The sequence below is a fragment of the Trichosurus vulpecula genome, chromosome 8 (assembly GCF_011100635.1).
Source record: "Trichosurus vulpecula isolate mTriVul1 chromosome 8, mTriVul1.pri, whole genome shotgun sequence".
NCBI classification, from domain to species: Eukaryota; Metazoa; Chordata; class Mammalia; order Diprotodontia; family Phalangeridae; genus Trichosurus; species Trichosurus vulpecula.
The window spans coordinates 50,774,898-50,801,780 of record NC_050580.1 but is presented as its reverse complement, the minus strand read 5'-3'; the positions used below and the strand labels follow the sequence as shown (position 1 = coordinate 50,801,780).

The 26,883-nt window shown below is 47.4% G+C and overlaps 1 protein-coding gene across 1 annotated transcript in view; it reads left to right on the top strand.

Moving 5' to 3' along the window:
• The first annotated feature begins 313 nt into the window (after window positions 1-313).
• Window positions 314-26,883, top strand: part of SEMA7A (semaphorin 7A (John Milton Hagen blood group)) — a 67,674-nt gene continuing 41,104 nt past the window's right edge. The window contains exon 1 of the mRNA XM_036737273.1: window positions 314-588. Within this exon, the coding sequence (XP_036593168.1) occupies window positions 378-588 (211 nt within the window). The 5' untranslated portion in view covers window positions 314-377. The remainder of the gene's footprint in view (window positions 589-26,883) is intronic.

The window sequence follows — 26,883 nt, the reverse complement described above, 5'->3', positions numbered from 1 at the left end:
TAGGCATTTGGGCATCTCCATCCCTTGAAGGGCGCGGGAGCGCGAGTCTGATTAATTTTTCTAATAAAGCTGGGGGAGGGAGGCGGAGCTTTGGGGTCCGCACGGGACCTAGGCGTCCCGGCCGCCCCCCGCGCGTCCCGCCGCTCTAGTTACCTGCGGACCTCGAGCGCCTGGCTTGCTCCGCGGGGGCTGCCCCTGGCCACTGAGAGCTCAGGGGGGAGGGCGTGCCCCGCGTTGGGGCTTGCCCGTCCTTAACTCCGCCCCCAGGCTCGAGGTTGGTGTGGCTCTGCTCTCACAGTCTGCCTCCAGTCACTCGCTTGCTCGGGTGGCGCTAGCTCTCCAGGCTCCCGGCCCCGCAGCCTCAGCCCACCCGGGCCATGACACCGCTGCAGCAGCGCCCGGCTCGGCGCCCCGCTCCCTCGCCGCGGCTCGCCGCGCTGCGCGCCGCGAGGGCTGGCCGCCTCCTGGAGCTCCCTCTGCTTCTGCTGCTGCTCCGAGCCGCTACTCCCGCAGTCACCGCCGCCGTCCCCGCGGCAGCCGCCGGCAGCCACCCCAAGACTAGCCCCCGCATCACCGCAGCCTGGAAAGGTGGGTACGCGCTGAGGGAGGCAAGCGAGCGCCGGGAGCCAACGCGGGCGCCCGCCTGCTGCTGGCGCTGAGAGGGTCAGTTTGCCAGCCGGGGTCGGTGTATGTCCGCGAGTGTGTGTGTGTGTGTGTGTGTGTGTGTGTGTGTATGTGTGCGCGCGCGCGTGTGCCAGCAAGCAGCAGCAGCAGCTCCTGGCAAGCGCGAGTATGCCTGAATGAGTGTGTCCGAGTGCATCCTTGTGTGTTGGGGTCTAAGTCTGTGTGTCACTGGACATGTGAGTAAGTCTGTGTCAGTGTGTGTGTCTGCGAGCGGATTGTGTCAATGTAGCTATCACTGGATGTGACTGTGAGTCTGTGTCGGGGTGTGTGTCCATATGTGAGTATGCCGGCGTGTGGTCCATGTTTGTCGGTGTGTTCCTGTGTCTGAGTGAGAGCCTGTCAGTGTGCCTGAATTGGTGTGTGTGTATGTGTATCTGTGTGTGTTGCGTGCCAGAGCCGCGTTAATGCGGCGGCGATCCCTGGCTGCCCGAGCTTGGATCTCAGTCTCCACCGAGACCTGCCCGCAGCCCAAATCTGCAGCGCTCGAGGGGGGAGGGAGGTGCAGAAAAGACTGGAGAGGAGAGGATCTCCAAGCGTCCCAACTTCATCTCACACTCCGGCTGCACCAAGAGCCCTTTCCCGAGCCACTTTCTCCCCAGCCGGCGGGTGACCCGCCCCGGCCCCCTCCCCCTGTGTTCCGCTGTCCCTGGCCACTGTGGGGTGGTGGGGAGCGCCGTGCAGGGGCGCCGCGGGGCCTGCCTCCTGCAGGCTGCCAACCGGCCGAGCCCGGCCCGGAGGCTGGCGGCCCCGAGCTCTCTCTCTATTCTGGGGCTGCAGAGAGCTTGGCACACGCCGCTGCCGCCCCTCTCGGCTGCGCCTATTGCAGACCCCGCCTGCCTGCTGGTGTTCCTTCTCTTGTTGCGGGAACAAAGACCCTTCTCGCCCCCTCGCCCCGCCACGTGAGCGGGGGTGCCTGGCTCAGGGCTCCCGGGAGTGTGTGTAGCTGTCCAAGGGGAGGGGGCCAGTCACCACTCTGCCCTTCAGCTGCACCCCGACTCGCGGGCTGCTCCTCGGGGTGCAGCCCTAGCCCAGCAGGGGTGGGCGGGACAGCGGCCATTGGCCCCCTCCCCGGGGTGAACCGCTCACTGGGCAAGGAGGAAAAAGGGGTTTTCATGGCTCAGGCTCTTTCGTTGAGTCTCTAGACCGATCTAGCCGGCTGAGTCTCGCTCCTACAGGCTTTCCCGGGGTAGGGGGCCAATTGGAAGCTAGCCTGGGGAGGACATGGCTCCCGGCAGGTGGCACATAGGATCCTGGGATGCCAGAGCTTTTTTTTTTTCTCCTCCTGGTATAGCAGTGCCCAGGAACGGAGCGGGTAAGGGAAGACGGCAACATAAGGCTCTGACATTTGAGAGAGCAGGGCGGTTTTTGGGGGGCGCGTTGGAGAAGGAGGAGTAGCGGAGTGCTTTAGCCCTAGGAAATCTCCCTTGTGAACTTGGAGGCCCCGCCGAATTTCTGAGTCTCGCCTTAGTTTTGTCCTTCCTACCATGGGGACACTGGCTGAGAGGTGGAGTCCCGGGCTTGTGGTTTTGAAATGGGGGGGGGGGGGGGCGGCGTTCACTCCCAAATGTCTTTTCTTCTCTTTCCCCTGCAATGCACAAATGCCTCCCCCTACCTGGGTCCGGGGTCTGGCCCAGAAATCTCTCATCCCCGCTGTGGACTGTGGTGCAGCCTGGGGCAAGGTTTCAGTCGGAGCTCTTTGATGTTGGCCAGGTTTTGCAAAGGAATGCGGAATCCCTGCTGCTAGGCAGGCAATATCTGGGGCAGGTATTCTTAGCCCGAGGTGGTTGAGGGAAAAAAAATCCCCAAACTGCGGCACTGGGAAGGAAGATGACTTGTTCAAGGTCACACAGCACATTCTTACCGGACTTGACTGTGTTGAGAGGCCTGGAGAATGGCTGGATGAACCCGGACAAAATACCGGTCTAGTTTCTAGGTCAGAGCAAGCCAACTGTTCATTCATCCAACCAATGTCTATTAAATGCTTATTATGTACTCGGCATTGAACTAGACAGTAGCAATACAATAAAGTGTGCAGGTGCTACTATGAAGGAGCTGATGCCTGCTTTGTGTCTTAAGTTACCTTCTTTACCAATACTGGGAAAAGGGAGGAAGGAGGTAGGGAAGTACAGTGGGAAGAGTACTGGAGCCAGTTCTGCCCCTTGATACCCGTGTGACCTTGGGGAAATCACTGACTCAGTGCCTCAGTTTCACCATCTGTAAAATGAGGGAGTACTAGATGAACTCTAAGGTCCCTTCCAGCTCTAAATCTTTTGAGTTGATGATCCTTACAGCCTGGACTGCAGCAAGGGAGCAGTTGGGTGGGTGGGTGAGGGGGAGATTGTATTTGACTTACAGAAAGGATGGGAAGCAGGGGGTGGGGGTGGGGGAGTAGATACTGCAGGGGAAGAGAGACAGCTGTGATGTGAGACCTCTGCTCACCGAGCAAGGCTTCCCCAGGAAATCCCGTGTGTGTGTCTGTGTGTGCATAGAGCCCCAACACACAGATTGGAGCGGCTCAGTTGACACAGCCCCATTGTGGTGCAAAGGAGGTCAGGCTGAACCGAAAGGTTGGTGGGGAGGTTCCCAGCTCTCTCCATCCTGCCCAAGACTCTGCCAGAACCTGATTGATGCCTTGTGCCCTCAGTGTCCAAGTTCTTGTCTGTACTCCTCTTGCTCCTTGAGCTGGTGGCAGTCATGGTGGTGGGGAGGGGCTGGATCAAACACTGTCCTGACCTCATTCCATTCCCCCTCCCCCCAAGATTGGAATTATAAAGTGTTAGGACACGGATGGGGGGAGAAAACAGTTGTGTTGTGGGGCCATATCTGGGGTCTGGAAGCCCTCCCTCCCTGCTGCTATTAGCACTTAGCCCCTCTCCCTGCATTCTCTGCCCCGGGTTATTGTCCACCTCCCCTATTCCTAGCACTTACTCCTTTCCCCAAGGCCTGGCACTCAGCACTTGGGAACACTTCCCTCCAAATTCCCCAAACTTAGTGGCACTTGGCTAGCAGGTCCCACCCGTATCCTTCCTCATTCCCTGGCACTTGGCTTTCCTTCCTTATAGGGCCTGGGATACAGAAAGCAGTTTTTGAGTCCATTTTAGGTAATCAGAGGAAATCCTCTGAGACAGTTTTGAATGCCCCCAGACTTGCTCCTTTTCACCTACCTATGCCTCTGCATTAAGAGGCTGACTTCAGTTTGGATGGAGTTGGTGGACTAGTGGCTTCATCTTCAGACTCCACAGCTTTCTCATGATCATAAAAAGTGATGACTTAGGCTTGGGACGTCCTCTGAGGCTCTCTTCCTTTAACCCCAGACAGGATGCCATCTGTTCCCAGCCCACTTTCCAGGACTCAGTTGCCAGTCATCAGGGAGGGGTCCCCATCATCCAGGCCTCATCCTCCAGCTGCCTTCAGGAAATGTATGGGGCATATGGCTCCTAGGGCAGGAGCTGGCAATGAACAGAATGACCACAGGGTGTGTGATGGAGAAGCCCATGGGCCTAGAGTCCCCTTTATCATCAGAAGGAGCGTGGCCATCCCATTCCCCATTCCCTGGCCTTCAGCCCTCTCATTCCTCTGGCAATGCTGGCTGCTCCATCCACACTGCCTTCTCCCTTCCCTTCCCTCCGCCTTTTCCCCATTAGCTACAATTGTATTAAGAGGTCCAGCAGTTTGTAGGAGAGGCCCCAGCTGAGGGAATGGCCTGAAACAGGGTTATAATTTACAAGTTTCAAGTTTGGGAAGGAGAGCACACCTATGACCCCAGAGACCTGGGAAGAGCCCAGATCAGGAAAGTGTGTCAGGGATACTGCCCTTCACAAATGGGACAAAAAAGATCAAAACTTAGGGAATTGTATAGGTTAGCCTATTCCTTTTTAACAGAAGAATCAACTGAGATCCAGAGAGGATGTGACTTGTCCAAGGTCACACAAGGGTGGGAAGAATTTGAACCAAGGTGCTCTGACTCAAGCTTCCTTTTTCTGGCTGAGACATTGAGTAATTTCAATTGCTATCTGGACATGGTCCAGCTAGGTCCTTTTTGGGGGCAGGGTGGGGATCAGACAGCAGTGAGTGGATTTCCTCTGACTCTTTGTCCCCCAAATATCCTTCAGGTGTAATATCTCGAGCTTCCAGATACAAAATCTGCAGAGAGAGAATTTTTTAATGTAAGAAAAAAAATAAAAACCATTATGTAAGAAACAAACAAAGGGCCTGTTCCTAATGATGGGGGCTGATGAACAGTAAAATGGGCTTCCTCAGATGAGAGCCAGTTTCTCCGTGGTTCCTCAGTTACCTGAGGCTGTGATTTGCGGTAGAGAGAATTCTTTTTCAGATATGGGTTAGACTGGGTAGTCACCGAGCTCCCCTCAGACTCTGGGATTCTTTGTCCATGATTCTTGACTCCAAATTCAGCATTGTTCTCACTGTGCTGATGCCAATGCTGATGCTGATCTAGGGGGCTGGGTCAGTCAATCAATTCATCAGCCAGCATTTCTTAAGGATCGGCGATTGAAGGGGAGACCCCAGTTCCTTCCACAATACTTTAACTCTTTCATCTGAACTGTGGCCTCTGACAAGGTGGAGCACCAGACGGGGCATCAGGACATCTGGGCTCTGCTTCTGTTAGCCCTTGAATCTGTAACATCGAGCAAGTCATTTTTCCTTCTCTAGGCCTTGATTTCTCAAGCTATGTAATGGGGAGAATAAGGCTTGCTCTCCTTCCCTCCCAGGGGTGTTCATTGTAAGGATCCTGAGATAATGGATGGGGAAGTGCAGAGGAAGGGAAAAAGGTTGTGCAAATGTGAGGCTGAACAAAGATGCAGGAGGCAGGACTGGGCTCCTGAAGAAGGAGTCCCATAGGGTGTGACTTCAGGGGCCTCGAAGGCAGGCTCTAAAGCTTCCTTGGCTAAGTAAGGAAGGGTCAGGAGCTGGAAGCCGAGAGTGAGGAAGGTTCTGATCATTCTTATCATTGTGGCCAGCATGGTAGAGAGTACTGGGAGTTCAAAAACTTCAGGTTTGAATGTTGGCTCTGCTAAAAGCAATGTGACCTTGGCCAAGTCATTTCGCTCTATGAACCTCAGTTTCTTCGTCTGTAAAATGAGGGAGTTGGATTAGGTACTTTCTAAGGTCTCTCTTTGCTTTAATGGTCTATGACATTCTTCTCCTCTCTTGCTGAATGCCTCTTTGGGAGTGGGAAAAGAGGGGAATACCTGGTCTTGGGGGTAGAAAGGCCCAGGGAAGTCCACTTCCCCTCCAGGATAGCATATGGCAGTGAAACCCACAGCTCTGCCCATCCAGCTGGTCTCTTGGCCCCCTTCATTGGCCCAGATACTCTCCTGAGGCTAAGCCAATTAACAAGTGTGAATTTGTTTCCGATTTTGCTCCCCATAGCTGGGGGAAGGATGATGCCTTATTCCCAGTGGGTGGAGTGGGGGTGGAGGAGGGAAATTGTTACCCTTCCTTAGGCTGAAGTCACTGTTGGGCCTCCCCAAGCATGAGCATTTCCAGTGGAAATCCTCTAGTCCCAAGGGTTTTTATTTGCTCATCTCTTCTGGGAGTGATCTCTGCCCCCACCTGATAGGACTCCTTCCCTCTGGGGTGGAAGCCTGACAACTTCCCAGCTGCCAAGTCAGTGGTAGTGGTGGTAGCAGAGGATGGTGAGGGGAGGGAATTTTCAGTAATTAGTGGCATCTTGTGTGACATCATCGGGGAAGGGGAGGTTGGAAGTCCCCCCTACCTAAGGACTCCGTAGAATAGTCCCCAGGGCCCTTTGGGAGTATCCACTTAGTTCTTAATCAGAAATAATTGCAGCTTACATTTCTGTAATCCTGTACAACTCACTAATTCCTTTCCTTTCAACAAGAATTTGAGGTAGAGATTGCAAGTGTTCTCCCCATTTTATAGGTGGAGATACTGAGGCTCAGATAGAGGAGAGACAAGCGACTTACTTATAATGGGTTAGAGTCAAAATTTGAACCCAGGTTCTCACGCCCTCCATTGTATCACTCCTCCTGTTTTCCATCTTTTCCCCAAGGAACAAACCCAGCCCAGTTCTGGATCTTTGATTTGCTTGCCGTGTGGCCATGGATAATCTGAGCTTCACTTTCTTGAAATTGTTCAAATGTGAAATGGGTTTAACCATTCCTGCAGTATCTGAGTTTGAAGATTAAAAAAGATAATTAATGTCTGCAATACATTTTGCAAACTTTAAAGCCATATAGAAATATAAAATATTGCTATTCCTATTCCCTGATAAGAATGACAGAATCACAACGCTGGAAAGACCCTAGAGACCACATCCACTACCGCCCATGAAGTCTGTTGATTAACCCCCTAAGTGCTCATACTTCGTCCTGGGGGAGGGGGATGGGGGGGGAGGGAAGGGGGAATCTCCACCCTTCTCAAACAGCCGCTCACTTTGGGTAGAGCTCACATGGGGAAGAAGTTTGCTCCTTCATCCAGAGCTGGACAGGACCGTAGAACCCGAAGTCCCTCTGATTCACCCTCTAAGGGCTCATCCTGAATCCATGCCCTAGTCAAACAGCTGGTCACTTTGGGTAGAGCTCACATGGGGAGGAAGTTTGCTCCGTCATCGGGAGCTGGAGCAGACTGTAAAATCCATGCAGTCCAAAGCCCTCATTGTTCACTTGAGGAACCTGAGGTCACACAGAAAGTAAGGGACAGAGAGACCCCAATCCCGGGTTTGGAACCTGGGACTTTTCAACTCCCAATCCAGCATACTTCCACTGTATCCCATGCTTCTAAGCTTTTCTTGGTTAGCTAGGTGCCGTAGTAATTAGAATGCTGGACTCGGAGTCTGGAAGGCCAGTGTTCAAATCCTCCTTCAGATGTTTACTGGCTGTGTGACCCTGGCTAAATCACTTACCGGCTGTCTATTTCAGTTTCCTCATCTATACAAGGGTTAGAAAATGATACAGGATAGTGTGAGATCAAGGAGCTGAAGGAGGTCAGAAAAGAGGAAGATACATTGGCAAAGTAATGAAGGAAGGCTTCCAGGAGGAGGTGGAAGGGAGCTGGGGGTGGCTGTTGGGATATAGTGTCATAGAAGCTGGAGATGGAAGGGGCCTTAATAGTTTATCTAGTCCAACCCCCTCATTTTTGCAGATGGGGAAACTGATTTTCAGAGAGGTTAAGTGACTTGTCCATGGTCCCATAGCTAGTAGAGGGAGGATCTGAACCTAGGCCCTTTGATTCCAGAGTTGGGGCTCTTAGCTACTGTATCACAGGCTTCTGTCCCTTAGCCCTCCACCTCTAAGCAAAAGGAAAGAAGGGGATGGAAATTCTACATACAGGGTTCTTCTCACCTCAAAACACATAGGAAATATCCAACCTTATAGGCAGGACAGGAAGGACAACCCTTCTCCTTGGAGGGGGACATTTAGCACTCTGGTAGACCATCGGTTTGACTAATCCTATGACGTCATTCCTGTCACAGCAGGCCTTGGGAACATCCTCTGCCCTCAGACTTCTTCCACCCTCCTCCATGACCCTAACATTCCTGAGCTGTCATTCTCGTCTCTCCTCCCTATTGTCCTCTCCCGCTCGCCTCCTAAACTGGACAGACTGGGGTGTGTCACAAGAGAGAGTTCCCACTTCCCTTTGCCTTCTCTGAAGTTACCCAGGGTTTGCTAGAGAAGGCATTTCCCCTTCTTTTGATTTCCTCATGGGGTATTTTGCACATGGGACTTTAACATGTTCTCAGCTTTCCAACAGGGGACAGATTCCTTTTGCCACACCTGGAACCCTAGGGACCGTGTACCAAGGCATGCAGGGGATGGGCAGGTTCCTGAAGGGCCAGCCATGGAGCCTCATTAACCCCACCTCCCATCTGCCTGGTGGTGGCCCTTCCCCAATGCAAATTAGTTTGAGAAAAAATCCACGTAATTTGCACTTTTTCCATGTGTATCTCTTTGTCTCCTCCCATTTCACACCAAAGAACCCCAGCACTTCCCTATAATGCGTATGCCTAGTATTGCTCCATCCCCTGTCTTCCCAATCACTTCCAAGAAAAAAATAGAGAAAACTATGGGAATCTAGACAGACAAGGCAAGCTTAGGATTGGCTCCCTCAAAGGTCATGGGATCATCTTTGAGTGGGAAGGAACTTCACTCATTTTGACCAACTCCTTTTGAAATCGATGAAACTGATGCCTAAGATAGTTTTGTGACTTGCCCAAGGTCACACAGGTATTAAACGGCAAAGCTGAGTTTTGAACCTAGGTCCTGTGGCTCCAGAGTCAGGACTCTTTCCTATATACCTTGTTTCATGGTTTTTATTTTCTTTTATTTTTGATACTGGGCTTCTCAGGTGCCTCAGAAAGTAATCTTTGACCGATCTCTGTTTCCACATCTCCCCCTCCTCTATCACTTCCTCTCATTTGTTAGCACATGTTACTGAAGGTATGAGAAGCTTTCTTCCTCTTTCCTGGCCCCTCCCCTTATGTCTGAGGAAACTTTGTATCTTCCTTCACTATCTTTCCTCTGCCAGGTCTTCTCTCCTCCCTCAGCTGCTCAGTCTTGTCCATCCTTTGGAGCTTAGCTCCTCTCATCTGCTCTGGGAAACCTGCCCTGATGTCTCCAGTTAGGAATGATCCTTTTCTCCAGCTTTAAGTAGCACTTTGTGTACCGCATATAGGTGGGTCCATGACCAGATCAATGTGGAAACCCCCTCCACTGGTGCAGGTTACAACCTGTCTACTGCCCTCCTACCCAGCGCCATTTTTGTCCATGCTTTTCCCTGAATGCTTTGCAGTAGATCTGGAGCTCCCTTGGGAGCTCTGTGTATAATAAATTAAATTAAAATTTAGTAAGCAGGTGCTTAAGAAATGCTTGCTGGATTGGGCAGGACTGCAGTGGATTGGAGGCTTTCCTCTGGTTCTTCCATGATCCCAGTTCCAAACTCGGGCCGTCCATCTGTTAGCTCTTGCTTTAGTTCTGTGGCCTCCTTTTTTGTCCTTGGCTGTGCCTTTTGCTTTGATTTTTAAGTACAAGTCATGGTTGGTAACATGTTACGGTCTGCTTACCCCCACCCTTGGGGTGGCTTGCAATTTGGATTCTTTTGAGCTCATGGTGATATCATATGGCATCACTAGGAGCATATTGACGTTGAGGAAGATGAGCTTTTGTGTCAGGGAGCGGCTTAATATCTGTGACAGTGCTGCTTTCCCAAATGGGATCCAGCCTTATCTCTTTCTATTCAATTCAAGGCACAATTTATTGTCCATCTCCAGTGCCTGTCCAAGTCAATTCAGTAAACATTTATTAAGGCAGTATGGAGTAGTGGCTAGATGCTGGACTTTTTGTTAGAATTTGCTCAAATCCTATCTTACACTCTTATTATCTGTGTGACCCTGGGGAAGTCACTTAAACTGTCTGTGACTCATCTGTAAAGTGAAGGGGATGGATTCGATGTCCCTTACTAAACCCCTTCCATCTCATAGTACCTACTGTGTGCCAGTGCTGTGTTAGGTACTTGGGACACAAAATCAAAACAAAATAGTCACCATCCTTAATAAATGCTTATTGATTGAAGGAGCCTCTAGTCTCATCAGATGTGAAAGACTTATCTCTTGATGGACTAACTCAATGGGTCACCCATCCAACCTAATGCCATAATCTGGGAAATATGCATTCTTATTCCACTTTGGTTTTCTTGTATGGATGGCTAAGGTGGTCTCTTTTAGGTGGTCATGGATCTCATTGACAAGGCCTGATAATGTTCCAGGGCTTGATACAATCAGGCTGATTACATCTCCAGAAGTGCCTGGAAAGCTTTATTCCTGATGGGGAATTGGTCTTCTAATTGGCCTTTGCACAGGACATCCTCCATGCCAAGTATCTTGGATTAGAGCAGATCTCCCTGTTTAAAGCCTAAGCAGATACTGATGGTCATCATTTGGAAGCACAAAGTTAGCACCCCTGTTACACCTGTCACAGAAGATACATGCATGTTCTTTACATGTTGTAGAGATATCTTATTGGAGGAGAGTCTCTAAGGCTGTATTTGAATTGAATCGAATGTTCTTTTGTAGATGACCAATAATAAATAAAGGAGGGTTTTCTCTTTTCTACACCTTTCGGTCACTTGTGTGTTTGTGAAGATGTGGTCTGGTACTGAAAATTGATGGCAAAAGTCTGCCTGCCCCTTCTTATATTTTCATTAAGGATATCCTGATAAAGGAATTGATGATTAGTATAAAGATTTCATAGGGATTACAGAGGAGGTGTATTGGTTGGTAGATGCTGACACCTCGGTTACATTCTGGGGGATTGGTGGTGATAATACCATTTATAATCTATTCATTTGCAATCTTCCTTTCTTTGAAATATCTTGAAAATTGATCCCCAAATGATTTAAAAATTTCATCCTCATTAGCATAGACTTCCCTCCCCCCTCCTTTCTGTGGAGGTTTCATCAAGTCTAGCTACTCATCTGTCTTCATCTTCACAAATGCCATTTCTCCTTTCTCACGTAGAACATTGGGTACTAATATAGTAGAGTTCAAATGCAGTGGTTTTACTATTATTGCTAATGAGAATGTTATTGTTCAGTTGTTTCTGACTCTTTGTGGCCCTGTTTGGGATTTTCTTGGCAAAGATCCTGGAGTGGTTTGCCATTTCCTTCTCCCTAGCTCATTTTACAGATGAGGAAACTGAGGCAAACAGGGTTAAGCGACTTGCCCAGGGTCACCCAGCTAGTAAGTGTCTGAGGCTGGATTTGAACTCAGGAAGATGAGTCTTCCTGACTCCAGGTCTGGTACGCTGTGCACTATGGCACCACCTACCTGCCCTGCTAATGGGACTACGTAGACGGATAAATGCCTGCTAGTCTGGTTCATTTCCTGTCTATTTGTTGTCCTCTTTCCAATTGTATATACAAATACTCTTGGTAATTTCTTATGCTGGAGTCTCTACAGTCTCCTTCCCCCTTTATCTGCTATCATCATTTAGGAATCTTCTATCTTCCTGCTTCCTAACATTTCCATAATCTAGATTGTGGCTTAAACTATTGTCTTTAATTGCAGTGTCCTTCTTCTTGGCTAGGACATTGAATGTTTGTTGCTTGAGGCAGGTTACCCGTTGTTAGACCTTTTTTGTGTGGTCATTGCTTGGCATAAGTTAAAATGGTGACAGAGTCCATGTCTTTACTTTTGGCCAACTGGATGGGTTAGAAGTACTGTAATTGCACGTAATTGTTTCTTTTTTATCTTTATCCTTTCTTGTAATTTGTAGTTGGTTTTGGTCTTTTTTCTTACAAGTTAACAGTGTGATTATGTACAGATAACTCATTTTGAAATGATACCTACATCTATGATGACTTATTTCCTCTTAGCTAAGACAGCTAATTTCTTTCCTTTCTTTCTTTCTTTCTTTCTTTCTTCCTTCCTTCCTTCCTTTCTTTCTTATTTTTTTTGTTTTTTTTTTGGCAGGGCAATTGGGATTAAGTGACTTGCCCAAGGTCACACAGCTAGTACATGTGTCAAATGTCTGAGGCCGGATTCAAACTCCAGTTCTCCTGACTCCAGGGCTGGTGCTCTACTCACTGTGCCACCTAGCTGCCCCTTCCTTCCTCTCTCTCTCTCTCTCTCTCTCTCTCTCTCTCTCTCTTTCCTTCTTTCTTTCTTTCATTCAGTGTCCTGGGCCTTCCAAACCCCTCCAAAGTGTTCATGATGTACAGATGTGAACCTTTTGACTAGTCAACAAGCTTTTGACTTCTTTCATTTCTTGATCACAAACCAAGTTTTCCAGCATGGTTTTGGTTGTGCATAATGTTGACTTAGAGTGGATATTCTTTTCATGTACTTCCTAGAATTTCTTTATTCCGTTTTCAGCACCAGATGTTGGCACCTTGATGGCAGTTATTTTCATGATGGTCTGCTTCATGCTTAGGCTCTCAGTGAGGACCTCAAGGGTAGATGATCAAGTGTTCCATGGAACAATATTCCTTGTTGATTTTAGCATGCAGTAAAATGTGGATGAAATGCACACTTCACACTGCCTGTTCTCAGAAGGCAGAAATAGGAGCAATGGGTAGGAGTTGCACATTGACAGATTTAGACCTTATATAAGTCAATCAGTCAATCAACTAGTATTTATTAAGATTCTGCTGTACTCCAGATGCTGAGGATGCCAAGACAGCATCAAAATGGTCTTTGGCTTTAACGAGCTCACATCTTATGGCAGGGGAATAGAAGGTACAACTTCCTGATGATCAGAGCCGTTCCAAAGGGCAATGGTCTGTCTTAGAAGGTAGTGGGCTGTCTTTCACTAGAGGTCTTCAAGAAAAGGATGGATGATCACTTGTTAAGAATGTTAGAAAAGATTTAGGGTTTGGATCAGGCAACTTTCAAGGTTCTTCCTCCTCAGAGATTCTGTAACCCTTCCATCTCCTTTATGTATCCCCTAAGGAGCACCCCTGAGTTGGCTTTCCCTGGAGGTACAACCTGTTTACATCTTCTGGTTTAATTTCTAACCAAAGTATCAACATTATGGAGGTGGTTTATTTCTTCTAGGAGTGGGTCTGCTCAGTGGCTGCACAAAAACCACGTATTTAGAGGGTTGAGATTTAGTTTAATGTTCATAGCTGGGTCTAATAATGATAATGATGATAATGTTAGTACTAATGATATCTGACACATATCACTCTTAAAGTTTGGCAAAGCCCTTGGCATACATTATCTCAGCTGACCTGTGACGTGGGTGCTATTATCATACCCACCTTAGAAATGAGGAAATAGGGGCTCAAAAGTGGTCAAATGCTCGTCCAGCTAATTTCAGAGACAGGATTTGAACCCAGGTCTTCTGGACCATTCTAACACTCTAACCACTATGCTGTACTGCTTTCTTAGTTCAAAACTGGTGCAATTCTTGAGGCTCTCTCCCACTTTTTGTACCATTCCATCAGGGTCACTTTGGAAGTGGAAGGAGGCTGCACAGGATTTAAGATGATTTTGTATTTTTATTGGTATTCTGGGTTCCTATGGCAGGGAGAGAGGGGAGAGAGAGAGAGAGAGAGAGAGAGAGAGAGAGAGAGAGAGAGAGAGAGAGAGAGAGAGAGAGAGAGAAAGAGAAGGGGAAGGGGGGAGAGAGAGAGAGGAGGGAGACAGAGACAGAGGGCAGAGAGAGAGAGACAGAGAGAGAGAGGAGGGAGGGGAGACACACACACATACACACACATACACAGAGACAGAGAGACAGAGAGAGACAGAGAGAGAGAGAGAGAGAGAAACAGAGAGACAGAGACAGAGACAGAGACAGAGACAGAAAGAGAGCACTTAGTGGCTAGCCTTCTGGTGAGAAAGTTCTCTGCTCGCAGGCTGCTGGGCAGTGGCTGCCTCTGTCCAGGGGACCATTATTTCTCTGATGCCCTCCTTCTAGTCTGCTCTGCACTGTAGCTGTTGGATAATTATGGCATCGGATTGCATACTTGCCCATGTGTTCTATCCCCTGCTCTCTTACCCCACCCCTCCCAATCCCCGGCCACTCCATGGAGCAGGGAGCAGCATCTTTCTTGGTTCCTAGCATAGTGTCTATGTACAGGAGTTACTCACTAAATGGCTGATGGATGAACAAGTGAATGTCTGACCAGAAGATTTGGGCACAAAGTCAATGTCTTTTTCCATAGGGTTAAACCCAACATATTCCTCCTAAGAAGCTTGATGCCTGAGGTTGTCTTGGAGTGGGAAGAAGCTGGGAGCTCCTGCCTCTGCCCTGCACCCTGCTCCCCATAAGGGGACTGTCTTTTACCCAGCTGGAGTCTTCTTTCCAAGGTCAAGGTCTTCCTGGTGCCTAGCTAATGGTGTTTTTTTAGGGCTCTGTTTTCTCCAAGGAGAGAAAGCTGGTGTCAAGGTCAAGGTGAAGGAATGTGCCTAGGGTTATCAGGCCCGGGCTAGGGAGACTTTAGCCTCCTAGGGCCTATCATTATTAATACCAAGCAGCTTTCTGCTGCTCCTCTGATTAATCCAGGTTTAACATATCAGAACCATCTGGCCATTAGCCAGGCTTGTCAGCAATCTCCCAAGGCTTAGGGGATGGGCCGCTCTTGGTTATGTGGTGGATATCCAGATGGACTGACCACCTTCTGGAATAATACTGGGGAATCTTAGGGTGATCTGTGAAATTCTGTCAGGCCCCAGTGGGGAAAGAAGAGAAGATGTGGACCCTATCCTTTGAGAGCTCCCATTCTGGTTGGGGTGACAAGATTCACCCACCTGGACCAGAGAACACTGCCAGGGAGGATGTGATCCAGGGCCCAAACTCCTGTTTCATAGTATAAATACTATAGTACTTGAGAGGAGGGAGAGATCAGTGTGTACCTGAGACAGGACTCCCTGGAGGAGGTAGGATTTGACCTGGGCCTTGAAGGGTGGGTATAATTTGGATAATCATTTCAAGTGAGATCAGCAGAGACTCAGGGAGCACGACCTTGGCACAGTGAGGGAACAACGAGTTGACTGTCCTCTTTGGAAACAGAAGGACTGTGCTAGGGGGCCATGAAATATGAGTTTGAATGGGTAGGCTGGAATCAGACTGTGGAAGACCTTGAATGCCCACAGCGGGGGTGTAGACTTGAAATACTGGGCAGCAAGGATCCACCAGGATTCATGAGTTATCCTGACCAGGAATGTGGTTGGGGATGGTTGAGCTATTTTCAGTGGGGGATGGTAATTATTCAATTTGACATACATGTATTAAGCACCTATTGTATACAGGATACTCTGTTAGACCCCAGGGAAAAAGCAAAGTTTAGATAAGACAAGGTTCTTGAGCTCTTGGAGCTAATGGTTTAGTGAGGAAATAGGACATAGATACAAATAATTATAATACATAATAATATATATTGAGTATACCCAAGAGGCATGAGAAAAGTACTATGTGATCTGGGACAGATGTGGATGGGGAAATGCTGGAAATTCGCTATTGGTTGAGGAAATCATAGGACATTTGAATTGAGTTTCAAAGGAATGGTGAGATCAGTGGAGGAAGAAGAGTCAAAGGAGAGAATAGAAGGAGCCCTGGAAAGAGCCTGGACAAAGGTACATAACATGGAGGAAAATAATCATTGAACTTGGGTGAGATGTGGCGTGCATGGAGAGGAGCAGCCTGAGTGAGAAGGTGGGGGTGGGGTGGAGTGGAATTGGGCCAGGTCACAGAGGGCTTTGATCATCAGCTTAAGTAATCAGAACTTTATTCAGTAGGCAATAGGGAGCTCAGAGTAGAGGGGAGACATGGTGGGGACCACACTGGATTGGAGGAGAGAAAGAAAGGTGGGAAGAGAAAGAAATGGTGGAAGAAAGACCTATTAGCAGGACATTGCTGTAATCCAATCTGACATAGTGAGAGTCCATACCAGGGTGATGGGTGTGGGACAGAAGGGACCTGTGAGAGAGACTGTGGAGAAAGGACAACGATTGGTAACTGATTATTTATTGGAAGAGACTTTTCTCCTAAGGGAAAAGCCAAAAATAACATCAACTTGGTGAATGGTGGTATCTGACTGAAATTGTAAAGTTAGAAAGATGACCTTGGTTAGGAGCAAAGATAATAAGCTCTGTTGGGGACATGTTGAGCTTGAGGGGCTTGTGGGACATTCAGGTAAAGATGGACTGTAGGTGGTTGGCTATGTGGGTTTGGAGCTCTGAAGAGAGGTGAGGGCTGAAGATGATAGAGTTGGGAGCAGAGTTGTAACTAGGGTGGAGTGACAGGCTCAGGTAGGCCATATCCAGTGGGTTGTACTTTCTCCCCGTAGATGTCCAGAAGCCACTATCCCATTACCTCAAGATTTGTAGGACCATGCTGGCCCGAGCCTCTCAATACAACCCTACTCCTTTACCCCATACAGAGCCAGTACTCCCAGGACCCCATGTCCTGGGGCATCTTTCCTTCTTCATCCAATCTCTGAAGGGTAGGAGCCATTCCCTCTCCAACATGGGCCATCTCTTCTGACTTGACTGTACCTATGGTCAAACTAACCCCAGCACCAATGCCCCAGCTACTGTACTGCTGCCCCAACCTCATTGTTCATCTCAGTTTGAGTCTTCTTTGTACAAGTATAATTGAAGCCATGTGAGTGAATGAGATTGGCAGGGGAGAGAATGTAGGGTGGAGACAGAACCTTGGCAAAACCCATCTTAGGGAGTGGGGAAAAGGCTGAAAAACCAGTGAAAGAGGGAGGAAACCTAGAGAATTGGTGGCTAGGGCTCAGTGATATTAGGAAACAAAGCAGAGTAGTGCCCTTCCCCCTTCCCCCTTATGTTTACTACCATATTTTAATGTCTCAAATAAATATGGCTCCCTTTGCCAAGGATAGGAATGTCCCGGTGATGTGACAGACCTCCAGAAGCATTAATGTAATCAGTCCTAGCCAAGCACCAATTTTCCCTTCTGTGGAAGAGACCCTCCTCTCCCTCCTCTCCCCCACCCCTGCCTCAGCCCCCCCATCTCACAGGGTTGCCGTGGCAATCACTGGCTTCCCTTGAATGTTCCTCCTTCTCTGTATTTGTTTTGGCTCCTCTGCCAGAGCCATAGACTTGTTTATCTTTTGGGCGTATGTTCTTGGGAGACTCCGATCTATTCTTAATATTCACAACAACCAAATATTATTGTTCCTATTGGCAGTCGGAGCTTTGACCTTGTCAATAAGTCCAACAAATGTACCAGCTTATTCCTCTTCTTGGCCTCTTCCCAGAGGCAGGCACGTTACAGGCACATGCAGAAATGCTTGGGCATACCCCACAGTTTGGTGCATGGAGCTGTTCTCCACATGCACTCACCCGTGTGTACCCATGTATGGGAGGCCTCTACATTTGTACGTGCACAGACAGACGCACCCATAGGCAGTGGGCACACACAAATGTATCCGTGTACAATATGCTTACAGAAATGTGCTCAGGCAATGCATGCACTCAGACATGCACATACAAATGTATGTCTATACACATGCATCCCATGCAGAATGTATGCATCTCTGTATGCATGGTCACATGATGTAGCCCCATGACCCGTGAAAATGCATGCATATAGGTACACAAAACACGTGAGCTCTCACAATACATGCACACACTTTGGTATTTGTATGCACACACAATATACCTTTATGCCTCTCCGTACAAGCAGGCATGTATTTGCCTCTCTATGTCTGCAGGTGCTCAGACACACTTGGCCCATTTCCTTAAAGCCCACCGCATCTTTCTTAAAACCTCAGACAACAGAGGTAGGGGCCTCAAGGCAACTGATTTGAGCAAGTCACTTCCCCTGTACAGACCTGAGTTTCCTTTTCTGTAAAATGACAGCGTTGAATTTCATAATCTCTAAGGCCCCTTCTGCCCTTGACAGTCCCTGAAGGCTGGGCTTCATTTTCTGATATTGCTGTTACTGTCCATGGTTACTGATCAGTGGCTGACCTGGCTGCTCTGTTTCTCAGTTGCCTAGAAAAGGAGGCCCTGGGATGGGGTCCATTGCTGCCCTAAGGTCTTAACCTCCCTCCCTGGCATTCCTCCAGAAGAGTGGATGCTTGGCTGCCCCCTTCCTGTAGCTACCTAAAACCTCTCTTCAGCCAGCATCTTCTGAAACCCCCATCTTTTCTCTTTAGGCTATTTCCCCTCTCCCATCTCCACCCTGTCATGCCTAGTTGGCACAAATTCTCTGCCTTGGCGGTGGTGCCTCATGCAGCCTGGCAAGTGGCCAAACCTTACTACACAAGGCAGACCCCTCTGCAAGGCTCCTAGCCCTTCTCCCACACTCAGGACAGCTCCTGGGCCCTGTGCGTTTTCGGTGTAATTGTTCCCCAAGGCCTTACTTGATATTCCTGGGTTCAGTTCTGAGTTGCTCTCTCCTGACCCACCAATTCCTGCTTGGTCCCTCCTTTAACCCCAAAGCACCTCTGGGTCCCTTTTCTGCCCTGAACCAGACTGACCTCATTTGCTGTCTGAGAATAAGATGATCCTAGGATAACCCCTCCAGCCAAATGATTTTCTTTATTCCCAGCTCCCAGCCTTTCCAAATGGCTAAGTTTATTTTGGGCATGGGATCTCTGCCCTGCTTCATGTGGTTTCCTAGAACCTACCGCTTTATGGGAAATGGGCTTAACATAAGAAGAGGTATTTATAGATGTTTGGCCAGACAGAGTGTCAGCTGGGAGGCAGGTGGTGGGGTACAGTGTAAAGACCCCAGGTCACAGGATCCCTGGGTTACCTGGGCAAAGCCTCTTCCACTGCCCATGCCCCAGGCTCCTCAGCTACAATTAAAGGGTTCAAACTAGGAAGTTTCTAAGGGCCCTTCCAGGTCTGCTCCTGATCCTTCCCAAGCCAAGTACAAAGACTGTAGAACGTAGGGCTGAAATCTCTCAAGGTTAGCTCTTCCCTCCTGTAATTTACAGAAGGCAAGGGCAGTGAAGGGGCTTGCTTAAAGTCACAAACCTAGTAAGGAAGCCAAATTCTCCAACTCCACATCCATTGCTCTGCCTCCTGTGACTCCAGGATGAGGCTGAGCCCAGTTTCTCCCCTCTCTTCTTGGGTCCCAAAGCCTTTTCTCTCCCTAGCATCTTAGCTCTCAGCCATGATCTATCTCACTAAATTTTCACTAGACTTCTGTGAGCAAGGGCAGGCTGGTCTTCTCATTGTCCTTGTGCATGTCATTCTTCAAACTCCAGATCAAGGCCCACCATTCCCATGAAAATATCCTTGACTTCTTCAGCCCACACTAGGCTCTACTTCCTACAGGCCTTAAGGCACTTCAGACCCTATACCATGGGATTGAGCTCTTAATTAACCTTTAATTATTTCATGAGGCACATAGAATCATAAAATCTAGAACAAAGCTGGAAAGAAACTTGGCTACCATCTATGTGAGGCAACATGACTTAGTGGATAGTGTGCTGGGCTTGGGGCCAGGAACACCTGGTTTCAAATCCTGCCTCTAACTCTTAACTAGCTCTTAGGGTCATTGTGAAGTTCAAGTGAGATATTGCAGGTAAGATGCTCCACAAACTTTAAAACTCATGTAAACGCCAGTTGTTATCTTATCTAACATCTTCATTTTCCTAAAGGGGACATTGGGGCTCAGCGAGATAGGCAAAGGTCCTTGCCCAGGGTTACGGGGTAAGCCAGTGCAGAAGCAGGAATGGGACCCAGATCTCCTGAGTCCTAGCCTAGTGCTCTTTTTTTCCACCCCATGCTTCTTGTTGGTATAACGATTTCCAATTCTTTAGTTGGTTGCTCCTTTCAAAGCCCATACCCTCTTTGTTGTTGTTTGTTGTTGTTGTTGCTGGCCCCTGTGCAGGAGGGTAAATGAGACTTGGGGAGGCTGAGGGAACCACATACAGCCACCCAACAAGCTGGAGCTTCTGACATCCTCGGGATCCTGCGGCCAGTTCTTTGGATTCCCGGTGGAGCTTTTTTCCTTTGTATCACATCACTTTTCTGATATGTCTTCTCTCTGCTTTGATGGTAGAGAAATTTTGAAGATCAAGGAGTGTTTGTAGAAGTGACCAACTCACATCCCTTCTGGCTGGAACATTCCGAGCCTTTGAAATCCCTGAGCTGGTGATGCTGTCCCTGCTGAATCTGGCCCATCTCCCATGGGGATGGGGAGGGGGGAGGAAAAAGGGGCAAAGTGGGAATGGATACTCCCCTAGTCTGTGTCAGCGATGAGACTCCCCCAGTCTTGATGAAGGGGCATAGTCAGGAGCCCTTTATGATATGGCCAAGGTCAGCAGCTGGAACTGGAGCTGTTCTAAACTTTCCCATGTTGCTCTTCCAGAGCAAATTCCTTAATGCCTTCACAGCCCTGCCTCCAAAGCCATCGACAAAAACCAAAACCAAAACAGCAGCGACACGCCCCCCCCCCCCCCCCCCCCCCCCCCCCCCCCCCGCACTTTGGAATGGGAGACAGAGGTTGGTTCTCAAAAGAATGGAAGAGGCAGCTTCGTCGTGGAGTGATGGTGGGCCCGTGACTTTCCCTCAGTTCCTTTTTCTGTAAGGTCCTTGGCATCTCGGACAGATCATTAGGATTCTATGCTCCTAGGAAAGGCTTATGCCTCACTGCATGGGTTCTGGCAGTACCAGCCAGGTGTTTGGATCCCTCTGCCATTTCCCCCTTCTCTTGGGAGATCCTAAAGTCTGGAAGAAAGGGAGGGGGCAATGAGAGAAAAGGAAGGAGGGTGAGGAGCCATGTAAAATGGTGGAGGTTTGTCACCTTGGTCATAGCGCCAGGAGGCAGCAGCTGGCAGCTTTGCAGGTCTGGATTCAATTATCAAGAGTGGCTAAGGGTACATCCATCCCCCTGGAGGTGTCACAAGTATTTATTTTGTTTCATTCACTAGATTAAGCAACTCAATTCAGCAAATATTTATTCAAACCCTCATTATGCCCAAGGCACTTCTGTTTGGTGCTGGGGACAAAAAGTAAAAAAAATAAACCAGCTCCTGCCTTCAAGGAATTTACATTGGACTGTGGGTGGGGCAGAGGTGGAACTGAGCCCTGGGGGGAGATTAAGAAGCTGAACCTGAAGCTGAGCTGAAGGAATTAAGGATTCTGAGAGTCACACCTGGGAAGCAAGTGCAATCCAGGCAATGGGGATGGGTAGAAATTGAACGTTGAGTATGAGGAATGGCAGCCCTTCAGGTTGATTGGCACAAAAGTGAAATAAGGTTGAGGAGGCATGTTAGAATTAGATTGTGGAAGACTCTAAATGCTAAGCAGAGGAGTGACCTATCACAGAGTCCTACAATGAAAATGACCTTAAGAACCATCCAATCCAACCCAGATCTGAACATGAACTGCCCCCTACCAACCTACCTGATGTGGTTAGACTTGTGCTTTAGGAAGATTATTCTGGCAGCTGTGTGAAGGGCAGATTAAAGAGTCGGAGAGACTAATAGGAAATTAGTACAGTAATCCAGCCAAGGGGCTATGAGGACCTGACCTTGGCTGGTGCTTGTATGAGCGGAGGGAAGGGGGTGGGTGATATGAGGGATGGTTTAGAGGTAGAAATGATGGGAATTGGCATTGCATATGAGAGGTGAGAGGAAACATGTCGTCAGAGGTGACTGCAATAGTAGTACTCTACACAGAAATAGGAAAAATTAGGGGGAAGGGAGGAGTTAAAGGGGAAGATGATGAAGTTCCTTTTGGCCATGTTGGGTTCCACATTCAGGTGGAATGATTCTATGCTCCTAGGAAAGGCTTATGCCTCATTGCATGGGTTCTGGCAGTACCAGATCCCTCTGCCATTTCTCTCTTCTCTTGGGGGATCCTAAAGTCTGGCAGAAAGGGAGGGGGCAATGAGAGAAAAGGAAGGAGGGTGAGGAGCCATGTAAAATGGTGGAGGTTTGTCACCTTGGTCATAGTGCCAGGAGGCAGTTAGAAATGAGTACTTAGGCTATAAGCTTTCTGAGGGTGCAGGAACCATATTTTTGGTACCTTCCAAAGCACTTAACACAGACCAGATTTGATTGGTTTTCTTAAAAATGGAGCAACTGAGCTTCATGGAGTTCAAGTGATTGTAACTCTAATCAGTAGTGGAGATAGGAGAATACAGGGGCTGACTCCCCATTAGCATCTGGGCTCCTTCTCTGTAGGCAGTTAGGCAGTGTGGGTGTCACTGAAGGGGGGTGTGAAGCTTTCTGGGAATGGAGAGTGCTAAGTAAGGGCAATTAGAGAGGGGGGCAGAGACAGGCTGGCACAGGAGTGTTGGCACTGCTCAACTCTTGGGGCTGTCCCTGCTCACAGTCAAATATTCTTCTGTCTGGGTTTGCACCAACTGCAAGCCAAAACTTGTGAAGGTTAAGGGGGAAATGTCAGTTTTGCTATTTAGGACTGGTTCTAGGATCTCAGTCTTTCTTGCCCCATGGTCTTTGCCTGTCCCTGTAGAACACTGCCCAGTCTACCTCGCCTCCCTCTCTCTCTGTCCAGAGCTGTCCCAAGGTTGGCAGGCTCATCCAGGTACAGCAGAATATACAGTGGGACACTGGTCTGGAAATGAGGAAACAGCTTTATCACTTTCTTGATTTGTGACATTGTATAAGTCACTTAACTTCCTTGGACCTCTGCTTTCCCCTATCTGTCCAGTGGAGATATTTATGCTTGCCCTCCTTACCTCACCAGGCTTTTGTGAGGATCGGATGAGTGTGGTTAGGAAAGTATATGCATAGATATGAGATTGAGGGAGGAAGTGGAAGTCTGAGGACTATGAGTCCTAGAACCATAAGACTTTCCGTCTGGAGATCATTCTTGGGGAAATCAATGAGAATGGAAAAAGCAATTTTCCTTCAATATGAGGAAAATGAGGGAAAAACCTTCCAAACAATTAGTTTTTGACAGGATTTCTAGGCTAGTAGAATAGAGGAATTCCATGGGCATACTAAAATTGAGTTTCTTAAAAAAATTTTTTTAAAAGAATTCTGAACTTAATAAACACTAAATAGGCTGTACATTTCCATATACCCAGACAAACAAGAAAGAAGCTGTAAATTGGCATTGTGGACATTTCATTATTTTTTAAAAGGACATAATAAATTCAGCTTGTATTTTTCAAAGCTGTCCTGCTTGTCTGTATTTCCTACTGAACTTTCTTCTGTTCTTTTCAGTGCATTGAGAAAAAAAAATGTTTCAAGGACCCTCCTTTCATCCTTTTCTTTATCTTTTTTTCCTTCAGTTTGATAACCCTATCACAATGCCCTCCTAGCACTCCCTACTTCCCTAAATTGGCAGTAAGAAAAACAAAACCCTTGTTAAAAAATATGCATAGTTAAGCAAAACAAATCCCTGCATTGTCCGGGTCTGAAAATGGTCTCTCCTTCCCTTTCGTGAGTTTATCATCTCTGTGTCAGGAGGGAAAGTAGCCTGCGTCATCATCAGTTTTCTGGAACTGGGGTTGGTCTTTGCATTGATCAGAGCACTTAAGCCTTTCTCACTTCTGTTCCTTTACAATGTCTTTATTATTGTGTATATATCTATGTATGTGTAGATATGTGTATATATATACATATATGTATGTATATGTCTGTGTGTGTGTATATATATATAGAGAGAGATTGTGTTAGAGGTATTTTATATATATGTGTTTATATATATGGATAGAGACTATATATACCTATATACACATACACACACAAACATATATATATGGAGAGAGAGAGAGAGAGAGAGAGTCTTTTTGTCACTCTTTTTGGTGTTTTTCTTGGCAAAGATATTGGAGTGGTTTGCCATTTCCTTTTCCAGCTCATTTTACAGATAGGGAAACTGAGGCAAACAGGGTTAAGTGACTTGTCCCCATCTGAAGTCATATTTGAACTCAGGTCTTCCTGACTCCAGGTCCAGTGCTCTATCCACCATGCCACCTAGCTACCCTGCATATATGTATAGATATATCTTCTGAGTTCTGCTCACTTCTCTGCATCAATTCATACAAGTCTTTCCAAGTGTGTCCGAGATCCTCCCTTTTTTCATTTGTCATGGAGCCATAATATTCCATTACATTAATAAACTATAATCAGCACAGCCGTTCTCCAGCTGACGGGCACCTCCTCAGTGTTCAGTTCTTTGCCACCACAAACAGAGCTGGTATATGTGTTTTTGTAAATATGAATGAATGCATGAATGCCAAAGCATTTCACAAGAGCCTTTTGTGTGCCGGGTGCTATGCTAACAGCTGAGTACAATAAGAAGAGCAAATGAGGCCGGCCTTCCTCTCTAGAAGATTCCATTATAATGGGGGAAGATAACATGGTAGAAGGGGTACTAGAAAGAGGCTTGGGAACGATTGGGAAATGAGGGAGAGGCTAGTTTCGGGCAAGATTAGGTAAAAGCTCACCTGCCAAAGCCCAGGAACCAAGGGGGCAGAGTCCAGTGGGAGAAGGTGGAGGAGGAAAGCATCGTGGTCTGGAAATGACTGGGGATTGGCTTTTCCCCTCTTTCTTTGGTCCCTTAAGGGTATAGGTCTAGTGGAGATATTGCTGGGTCTAATGATATACACCAGTTTAGTAACTTTGCAGGTAGAGTTTCAAATTGCCTTCAATAGAATGGCTGGACCCATTTTCAGTACCACCAACAAGGTATTTGTTTGCCTATCATCCCCCTTCAACAACGATCATTTTCATTTTTTTTGTGTATGTCTGTATTTTCTTTACCAATCTGATGGGCATAGGGTGGAACCTCAGAGTTATTTTAATTTGCATTTCTCTAATTACAAATGATTTGGAGCATTTTTCAAATATCCATGGATAGTTTAGATTTCTTCTTTGAGAACTATCTATTCATATCCTCAACCATCTATCTCGTGGGGAATGGCACTCATATCTGAATCAGTTCCTCCTGTATATTGGATATCAGACCTTTGTCAGAGACAAAGTGGCAACATGCCCCCCCTTCTAATTTTAACTGCATTAATTTGTACAAAACCCTTTCCAGTTTTATATAATCAAAGATGGCCATTTTAATGGTTGTGAAACTGGATTTTCAGCAAGACGTTTGACAGTCTCTGATTGTATCCTTGGGGCTGTGATGGGAGAGATGATATAGTATTGTACACACACACATATGTGTGTATGTATGTATGTATATGTATATATGCATATGCATAGGTAGGTAGATGGATATAGATAGCGGGGCATTTAGGTGGCAGAGTGCATAGAGCACGGGGCCTGGAGTTAGGGAGACTTCTCTTCTTGAGTTCAGATCTACCCTCAGACACTTACTATCTGCCCAGTGACCCTGGGCAAGTCACTTAACCCCATTTGCCTTAGCTTCCTCATCTGTAAAATGAGCTGGAGAAGGAGTCACTCCAGCATCTTTGCCAAAAATACCCCAAATGGGGTCATAAAGAGTTGGACACAACTGAGATGTCTGAATGACACACACACATACGTGTGTATGTATATGTATATGCACACACATACATGCACACACACATGTATACATATACACACAAATATAATAGGTCCTTAAAATGAGTTTTTAATGGATTCATGTCAACCTGGTGGGAAATCCCTAGTAAAATGTCCCACGAATTCATGCTTGGGTCTATCCTACTTAACATATCTATTGATGACTTAGATAAAGGCATAAGACAGTGTGTTTACTAAATATGTGACTTACAGAAAGCTAGGAGGGATATGTTGGATTATGGATTTGAAATCCAAAGAGACCTAGACAGGCTAGAATGATGGGCCCTATCGAATAAGATGAAATTTAATAGTGAAATCTATAAAGCTCTACTTCCATTTGGGTTTGAAAAATGAACTGTCTGTGTCACGGCTGGTAGAAATGGTCCCAACAGCAGACTCTGTGGGAATCACGGTGCGATATGATGGCTAAAAAAGGGGGGAAATATGATCCTAGGTAAATGAATGAAAGATTTGTGATTTTATAAAGGTAATCGCAGGGGACTTCTGGTGTGGGAATGCTGATCCTAACTGTCTGTAAGTTGAATTACTTTCCCGGGGTCTGACAGCCAGCCACTGCCTGGGCTGAGTTTGAAGCCAGTTTCTTCCAGATCCATAGCATGCTATCAGCTTTGCTTCCCTGCCTCCATACCCTGAGGTTTTGTAGCGAGGATAATCCCATCCTACTCTGGCCTATTCAGATCACATTTAGATTACTGTGTTTGGTTTGGGGGTGTTGAGAAAGTGGATTGTGTGGCTGAGTTTGGAAAGGACTTCAAACCAAGGACTTGATTGAAAGAACTGTGAATGTTTACGCTGGTGAAGAGAAACCTTTGGGGGCACATGATAGCTGTTTACAAGTAAGGGCTATCATGTGAAGAGAGAGATTAGATTTGTTTTTCTTAGTCCCCAGAGGGCAAAACTAAGAACAAAGGATGGACCCAGTGGAGAGGCAGATTTTGGTTTAGTATAAGGGCCATTGATTTAGAACTGAAGGGGTAGAGGCCAATCCTCTTTACAGATGAGGAAACTGAGGCATTGTGGTTAAGTGATTTGCCCAGGGGTCACATAGCTGAGGTGGGATTGATTGATTCCAAATCGAGTCTCTTTGATTCCAAACGCCCACTTTGACGCTCAAAACAAATAGTTAGCTCTGTCTAGTGGTGTGGTGTAAAGGGGAGAGCACTGGATTTAGTCAGAGAACTTTGGGTTCAGATTCCTGGTTCTGCTATTCACTGTCTGTGTAACCTTGGACAAGTAATTTAACCTCACTGTGCCTCATTTTTCTCATCTGTACAA